This window comes from Scomber scombrus, chromosome 3 (genome assembly GCF_963691925.1).
Source record: "Scomber scombrus chromosome 3, fScoSco1.1, whole genome shotgun sequence".
Taxonomy (NCBI): Eukaryota; Metazoa; Chordata; class Actinopteri; order Scombriformes; family Scombridae; genus Scomber; species Scomber scombrus.
Window position 1 is genome coordinate 2737736 of NC_084972.1, and position 9383 is coordinate 2747118.

The window sequence follows — 9383 nt, forward strand, 5'->3', positions numbered from 1 at the left end:
CCTTCAACTTGAGTTTCAGTCATCTGGGGATAGTCTTTAAGCCACACATATAATACCAAAAGTGAACCACGCCCAAATATGGTCAGATCCAACACATCTACAGTATATATAATTGTGTGTATTGGTCTACAAATCTGAAACAAGGGGTGTATGAATGTACATTGTCTGGAAACACAGCTCAGCACCCTTTCCCTCCATTCATCATGGTCAACAATATCCAACCTCTGATTGCACTAACCTCTACTCCGTTCAGAGAGACAGGCACCCACATCTCTGACCTTGACTGCCATAGCAACACTATCAGGGTGCCTCCTGTTTTCCCCAAAAGTAGCAGACATCTGTGTCTCACGGTCGAGATTTGATGCAGGCTTTACAATGACCTCAAGGCCTTAATTTGACCCAGTGTATGCCAGTGTACTGTATGATACCAAGTTTGGAAAAATCCCTAAAAAATATGACTACAAACAACTTGACAATTGACATCTCTTTTTTTTCTTACACTTTTCTTCTTTCATCTCTCTACAACAGCCTACACAGACAAGATCAAGGAGATGTCCATGCTGTCTCTGCTCTGCTCCTGCTTCCACACGCAGCCACATCCCAACAGCCTCTATCAGTATGGAGGTCAGTATGTCTGCCTGCCTGCCAGTCACACTGTGTCTTATGTCCTCATGTTGATCCTCTCAGTTTGTCCTCAGCTTGTCCTTGCATGACACAGACAGGGCAGAAACATCATGTGATTGACATTAGAATGTCCCTTCTTAATTTCTTGTATCATTTTCCTTAAAATTCAATGTATAAACTTTAATATGCTCTGCTGGAAATAATCCTCTTTTCCTGCTTTAGCTTTGTGTTATAAATTGCTGTGAAATATCAGTTCCAGGTAGTATTAACACCTTTTTTTTAACTATTTTTGACTTTTATCATAGACCAACTACTGACTACAATCAATATTTCTGAAATAATAAACAGCAAACATCACACTTGTATGTATGTACACTTGCTCACCTGGTATGTATTTTCATAACACTGTCTTAAAAATACTAAATCTCAAGTAAAGTAGTTTTATAAAGGACTGTTGTTAAAAAGGCCAAATCGTCACCAAGGCAACAGATAAGCCATCCACCATGACATCTCTGCCAACAACAGTGATTTATATTCCTGTGTTTTATTCAGAAGACACATTATGGGACAGTTTTTTTTTTTGAATGAGTCTGTGGAGTCTGTGGAACTAGTTAATGCTAACATGCAACACACTGTAATAAAGGTATGACTGTAAATGAGGCCATGCCTATTAATTGCATTAGGATAGCATAATACTTATCAATTCCTATAACTGACTTAAAGTATTCTGTGGGTTTTTTCTGTGATTCATGAACTAGTAGTATTAATAACTGTGAACTTTGATTTGTTAGCATTCATAGATTTCATGAAAAAGATAGAAAAACAAATGCTCATAGCAGGTTATTGTGTGAGTAACAGACACAAATACAGTCTTTACTGTCCTTAATGTGAACTTGTCTTTGCTGTTGTTCTGCACATTGTACTGGGTGTGTGTTCCATGTGACTACATTGATGTTCTTATTGATTAGATACATATCTCACAAGTTATCAATCCATGGGTGACATGGTTTAATTATTATCTGTTCACTACCCAAACAGCTCTAGATATCTGGAGCACAGAGTTACAATAAGTGTCACAGTTCTGCTCTTTTCCTGCAACTACCTGGTCAATTTCCACTCACCCCACCTCTGCTCTACTCCTGCCAGTCAGCCACACCCACCTCATCAGTTAACCCTGTTCACTTGGGCACTCAGCTGCAACCAATCTGTAATCAAGTCAGTATATATACTCCTGTTGTCCACTCACTCCTGGCCAGATTGTCCTTGCCTACATGCCAGACCTTCCAGCACTCATTCATGGACTGATTTTCTGGTTTCGACTCTGCTTGCCTCTGACCAGCTCTCCTCGTCTCTGCCCCGGTACACACAACAACCTTCTGTTCCTGACCACGATTATCGCCTGTTTTCATCCTCGTTCTGTAAGATAATTGCTTGATTACTTAACTTCAATAACCTTTAAAGTAAGAGACTGAGAACAGAAGTCATCGAGCAGCCACCTGGGACTTTATTGAAGTTGCAGCAAACACAGCAAACATCAACGAAGACTATCGAAAACAGCTCTCGCCTCAGTCCCCCTCCAGTATATTTATACTACTGGTTCGGCACGTAGGCGTCATTTGGTATTCTGTATGTGCCAGGTCAAGCCGACCTGGCGTGTTCAGCCAAGATCTGGTTTCCTGGAAGCCTAACCCTTTCTCGTAATGTTGACTTCCTAACATCCTTTTAGGGATATGGATAGGGCAAAAACTCCCTACACAGGCTTGTTGCTACATGCCCAACTGGTACATCTGTTGACTTTCGTCTCACTTGTTGTTGTCTCCTTTTACTATGGTGCACACATATCTGCCTCTACAATTCCTGTCTGCCTATGGCTGTGTGGAATCCTTTGGCTTCAGTCTTGTCAGGAGAGCCCAGAGACTCTCGCCTGGTCAACCTCATCTCCGTGAGTGCTACTGGCATTGATGCCCGAGCTCAGGCAATAACTTCATTTGCTATGCAGTTGCAACAGCCAATCGGCTGCAGTCAAACCCAGGCTACTGGCGTAAAGCTACCTCCTGTTCTCGCTGGCGTGCAGTAACCCCCTGCTCCTATACCAGCTGGCGTGCGGAAGAGCAGCAGCCCCAGACCCCTGCAGACGAGCAGCAGCCCCAGTACTTGGCCTCGGCCTCTGCCCCTTCAGATGAGCAGCAGCCCCAGGACTTGGCCTCAGCCTCTGCCACTGCTGATACGCAGCCACCCCTAGCACCTGAGCTCCCGGTGGTCCAACTTCCTTTACCTCTTGGGCCCAGTTTGCAGTCAAGAGGTCTTGGATGCCTGTCTCCAGAGGGGCCTCGTCTCTGCCACAATCGCCGGCCTCCAGCGGGGCCCTGCCTCAAATTCTGCCACAGTCACCAGCCTCCAGTGGGGTCCCGTCTATGCGACAGTCGCAGGCCACCGGGGGGGGCCCCCCCATCTCTGTCTCCGCCTCAGTCGCCAGGCATCCGGAAGGGTACCGTCTCCGCCTCAGTTCCCGTCATCCAGGAGGGCCCTGCCTTCATTGCCATTCTCCAGAGGGGTCCCGCCTCAGTTTCTGCCTCTGTCGCCGGGCACCAGAGGGGCCCTGCCTCAGATTCTGCCTCTGTCACCCGCCATCAGAGGGATCCTGCCTCAGATTCTGTCTCCATTGCCGGCCACCAGGGGTTTGCCGGCCACCAGGGGTTTCCCGTCTCAGATTCTGTCTCCGCTGCTGGTCTTCAAAGAGGTTCCACCCTCGTTTCTGGCCTCCTGAAGTGCTCCACCACCGACCCTTTGCCCAGCTCCAGAGAGATTTCGCTCTAGCCCCCAGCCTCCAGAAGGGTTTCGCCTTCGCTGCCTTCCTCCTGCCAGACTTCCCGAAGGGTTCCACCTTGGGTGACGGCCTCCTGCTTGACTATGTAGGGGGGGGCGAGCTTTCAACTCGGCTTGTCCCTGACCGCCTCTCCTCGCCTCTACACACAACAGACTTCTGTCCCTGACCAGAAGTATCACCTGTTTACTTCCTGGTTCCTCTCTGCCTGTGGCTGTGTGGCATCCTCCGGCTTCAGTCCTGTCAGGGGAGCCCAGAGACTCTCGCCTGGTCAACCTAAGCTCCGTGAGTGCTACTGGCATTACCCTACCTGCAGCCTACTCTGTGTCTCCGGTGACCCTGAGCCCAGCCTGTCCCCCTACGCATTCTGCCTATACCTGTTCAGTTGCCTTGCTGACTGTCTTCAATAAAGATCACTTCAAACTGCTCCCTGGTTTGTGCTGCATTTGGGTCCTACCACCTCCACACCCCGTTACAATCGGAGCTATATTATTAAAAGCTCTTGCTGCTCTAACATTGTTGTTTTTGAGTAGCGTGTTTATGAGTAAAGTGGAGAGAGATATGAGGAATGAAAGGCAGCAAAGGCCCCAGCCTAGGCCAACAGGGCTGCCAAACCTTTTTTTTTTTTTTTTTGGACACAATAGTGAGACACACAGTCTGTATGAACATGCACTGTACAGCCAGCTCACTAACTTATACTTATAAACTTTGTCAGGCCTGGAGGTGAAGGGCTTGAACAAACGAGCATCGGGCCAGTCGTTTGAGCTGATCCTGAAGGATCCAGATCAGTTCAAGGACAAACCCCAGAATCAGCCCCTGCCCTCACCCCCGAAGAAGGAGGTGTCCCTGGAAGAGCTCCAGAAGAGGCTGGAGGCCGCTGAGGACAGGAGGAAGGTAAGCAGATCCTGTAGTTCATCACATCCTGGTCTCATGATGGAGCTCATTTATTTTCTGTATAATGTTTTCCTACCCTGCTGATTTAATTAAATGAAACTCTTAATTTTGTATACACACAACACAGAAGCTTGTTGTTGCCTTTAAAATCATGTCAGATTGTATTTTGTTAAGTCCCATGTAATGATCAAGTTAGAATACTTTCAACCATATCACAATCACAGTTCTGGTTCAGTCTGGTGCAGTTTGGTTGATTATACATACTGATAGAAGATGAGAATCCTTTACAGTATGTTACACTGATTCCAATGATACATTTTTATCATAGTCAACCAATATATGCATATTTGTTTTATTGATAGCAGTTTGATTATGACTCTGGGGCTCAGTCATGGCCAAATTATCGATGTGCAACTGTGCAATGGTCCCGGAGCCCCAAAAGTCCCAATTTCACGCTATGGTTTTGGTACTATTGGTGCTATCATTATATGAATGAAGGAAGGTCCTGCAGTATTTATCTTGACACCCTGTCCTGTGTCAAAATCTAGCTTTGAGAGCTGTATTATTTTAGTTTATATTGTGCTACAATACAACACAGCTGGGAATGTATAGCTGTCAGGGGAGTAGCAAAGAGCAAATTCCTCAAGGGTCCCAGCCTTTCTTTTTTTTTCTGTCTGTTTCAGACCAGAGCTGTGAGACAACGCTGCCAGAAATCAAGTGACTGACAAGCTCATAACTTTGTGGTCAGATTCTGAAAAGTGGGTGTTGTAAACTCAGCTCTGAAAGAACAGAACAGTCTGCTAAACAAGTGCAACATCAGCAAAAGTTTCAAAATAAAAACTTGAAACTAGTTTCAATATTTCAAAACTTTCCCAAGTCCAATTTGACAAATTTAAATCTCTGAATGTGTTGGAGAAACACTAAAACGAATACTGCCTTTGTGAAGAAGGAAAATTCAAATACAGAGAGTTAGATTATTTTTATATTTATTTTTTAATGTTATTTGAAGATTCCTAACACTAAGCTTCAACCTTTTTTAAAGACTTGTTTTAAGTTTAGAAATATGGCATGGTATTGGTTCTATAAGAGAGAAAAAAAATGCATTCTTTTGTGTCTGTCTTGGTTTGTGGGTTTCATGAATGCATACCTACCCCAACTGCCACTATCATAATCACTACTATTATCACACTAACTCCCCCCTATTTGTATGCTGTACCACATATGTCCCCTCCACCCTAATGTAGTCCCAGGAGCTCCTGGTGCTGAAGCAACTGGCAGAGAAGAGGGAGCACGAGCAGGAAGTTCTCCACAAGGTGCGTGAGGAGAACAACAACTTTAGCAAGAAGACTGAGGAGAAGCTCTTCCAAAAGATGGAGGTCAAGAAGGAGAAACGGGAGGCCCATCTCAATGCGCTGAAACAGCGGCTGCGTGAGAAAGCAAGTCTTCACATTATGTCATAATTTATGAATTAATATTAATATAATTTTATCAATGCAAGGAGAACACCATTATCTTTTGTAGCTATGTCTCGTTTTAGTAAGTCACACAACCAACAACATCCTGGTTGATTTGGTGACTCCTGTGGTATCTGGAGGTAATGTCAAGTGTGTTTGATTAACACAAATTGTCTGAAATGATACATGTATCAACCACTGGGGGCAGCAAATATGCCTTAAGCAGAAATACAACATAAGAAACTACTGTCAAGAATAACTATACCTCCTCTTCCAATGTCCCAATAGCAGTGCTGTTTTCATATGTATTATGTGAAATGAGGAAGCTTTCCCCACCACATTCAGTACATGTATACTGTATGTATGAATCCCTTAAGTCATATTTGGAGTCCAGCACAGAAAGAACTGACCCCACCACTAAAAGTAAAAAACTAGTATATAGAAAGGCATTGGCTGAATGGAACAGAATGAGTTGGCTATTGATGAAAATATCTACCATAAATACATAATTAGTAATATAATGAGAACCTTTAAGAAATTAATGTATATTTTGCATCCTCAAGCAGTGTTGTTTAAGAGGCTGACACATTGATTAAACATAGTTACACGTGAGTTTTCATAAATCCATATATAACACATCATGGGTTCGGATCGTTATTAGCAAAAAAAAGTTACATAAGACAGTTTTAGCAGAGGTTAGTGTAATGTTTTATCCAGACCAGTCCCTCCACACATGCTCCTTTTACTAAGACTCACAGTATTTGATGTGAAAATTAGGCTACTTCCAGTTTCTACTCCACTGACCAAACGGGAAAACTGTTGGTCATTTCATGAAATGCAGCAGTTTTTTTTTTATTTTGAGACATTGCACTCATATCACAAAAATCCAGAAGGCAGGATATACAAACACCACCCTTTACTGTGGGGGTTGCAGCTGTAGTTAAGTTCTTCCGCTGTTATCTACTTATCTTGAACTTCAATCTTCAGCTAAACAGAAGTTGTTGAGGGAGGAAACTATAATCATCAGTAGCACCATGAAGGGATTCACACTGATAATCTCCAAAGACTGCTCAGCTAGCTTTTTATTTTCCAGTTTCAAATGACACGAGTGCATGAAGTGTCATTTTCACTGAACTTTAAATGTTAAATATTTGGAATGTACTATTTTCAAAACCCAAACATTCAGATATTGTTTTTCTTCATTCACTTTTGAGAGGGACACCATGATGATGTGATGATCTGTTGCTATAATGAATGTTTGGTAGTTCACATTGACTTTCTATGAAGATACCTGGGTGAGCTTCTTTGCTGAAACTAACAGCCGACAGTCAGTTCACCTCTTGCTTCTTATAAAATGAGCTAGATACATTTAATATAAGATAGGACATTTTAAAAGACAGAAAATAATATGAATTGGAAATATAGTTTTAAATGTATTAAAACATACAAATATTCAAGTCAATGGCAAAAAATCTGAATCTGAAAATGTTCCTGCAAAAGTTGCCAAAGATGTTAGTTACCAGGCCCTTGACCAAAAGCCTAAAAACCCTTCGGGGTTGTCACTGAAATGTCAAGAGATACAACACTAGTGAAAGTTGTAAAAAGAAAACATTGAAGTGGACACTTCAAGAGCTGATATATGGCCAAAAAAACTGCTGAAAAGAGCATCAAAGCTTCGTATTGTCCTGAATGTTTCTGTGGTTCAACAGTCTGTGTTGCTTCTAAGTTTTATGTTCCAGAAGCCCAACCTTCCATCATAACTTTGAGTTTATCTGACAGTTTATTACTTTATTATACAGGAAGTCCACGCTGCCGAGGTGCGCAGGAACAAGGAGCTGAAGGCTGACCTCTCTGGCTGAGGATATTTTCTACACTAAGGCAGCGGATGCTACTTTTGAAAATCTTCATGTGTGTCCAAGTTTTCCTGTTGTTCAGTATTCACCAATAGCACCAGTGCACCTTTCAGGACTCAAACTAGTAGTAAATCAGCACCAAATAATGCTACTCATCTGTTTCATTTTTGGTAAACCACACATTTGGAACTACAGGTACATAATCTGATAGCAGAGGCAAGTACAGCTGAAATAAAGTCCAATTCTGAGCCAAGCAAGGTCTGTGTTGGGTTTATCTTGTGGGTGAAATAATGTTTTTGTGGGCAATTATATTCTGTGAACATAAATAATAAGCTTTATTTATATAGCACTTTTCAAAAAACGTGTTTACAAAGTGCTTCACAAACATTAAAACAAATATACACAATTCAATTACAATAAAATCAAGAAATAAACAAAGACAATGAATAAATTAATATTATGAGCAATTTTTTTTAAGAGTGTTTCCAATGGTAGTGCGTTCCACAATTGAGGAGCACTTGCCACAAATGCTTTACCACCCTCTGTCTCAAGCCATATTCTGGGGACTAAGAGCAACAGCTGGTCAGCAGATCTGAGAGTACGAGGAAGGGTGTAAGGAGTAAGCAGGTCAGTAATATAGGATGGGGCAAGATTGTTCAGTGATTTAAAAAACGAGCAGTAAAATTTTAAAATCAATTCTGAACACCACAGGTAACCAGTGCAATGAGGCAAGAATAGTCGAAATATGGTCATATTTACAGGTTCTAGTGAGGACCCTACCTGCAGTGTTTTGTACAAGTTTATAGATTTCTGTGGCTGTCTGGCAAACAATGAGTTGCAGTAGTCTAGATGGCAGGAGACAAAATGTGAGTAAGGGTTTGAGCATCACTGAATGAAAGAAATGGTCTGATTTTGGCTATGTTCCTACTTTGATAGATGGCTGTCTTGGTGATATTGCTGAAATGTTTAGAAAAGCTCAGGTCCAAGTCAAAGATCACTCCCAGATTACAGGCCTCATGGGTGGACTGTAGCCCTAGGCAAACTAAAGTTGGGGTTACAGAATCCCTGTGTGCTTTGGGTCCAAATACCATCACTTTAGTTTTGTCGCTGTTAAGCAATAAGAAGTTGCTGGACATCCAGGCCTAAAATGTTTCAAGACAGGATATGAGTGACCTGACTGAGGTGAGGTTTGATGGATTTATAGATAAGTAGATTTGAGAGTCACCTGCATAAAAATGGAAAGAAATGTTCACATTTTGGATAACCTGACCTAATGGTAGCATGTGTATTGAGAACAGTTAAGGGCCAAGAATCGACCCTTGTGGAACGCTGCAGGTGATATTTGCATAACTGGAGAGGACATTGCCAACAGATACAGAGAAGTTTCTGTCACTTAGGTATGACTTGAACCAATCTAGAGCAACCTCAGTCAACCTACCCAATTTTCAAGACGGTCAGTAAGTACGGCATGATCGACAGTATCAAATGCAGCAGAGAGATCCAACAACAACAACAAAGACAGTATCTGAGTTCATCCTGATATCATTCACAACCTTTAATAGTGCAGTTTCTGTGCTATGATGAATATGGAAGTCAGATTGAAACTTCAAAAAGTGAGCTGAGAATATACCACTTTCTCCAATACCTTGGCAAGGGAAGGTCATTTAGATATAGGTCTAAAGTTGTTAAAATCATAGGTGTCAATAAGTTGGGGGAAGGATTTGATCTTTCTTC

The 9383-nt window shown here is 42.3% G+C and overlaps 1 protein-coding gene across 1 annotated transcript; it reads left to right on the forward strand.

Annotated features, from left to right (window-relative positions):
- Positions 1 to 524: 524 nt before the first annotated feature.
- Positions 525 to 7655, forward strand: stmn3 (stathmin-like 3; the record flags this gene model as incomplete). The annotated part of the gene is made up of 4 exons (XM_062415660.1): positions 525 to 624; positions 4164 to 4342; positions 5587 to 5778; positions 7596 to 7655. Coding segments are annotated over 4 exons (531 nt in total), but the record flags the coding sequence as incomplete, so codon positions are not given.
- Between the last annotated feature and the right edge of the window lie 1728 nt (positions 7656 to 9383).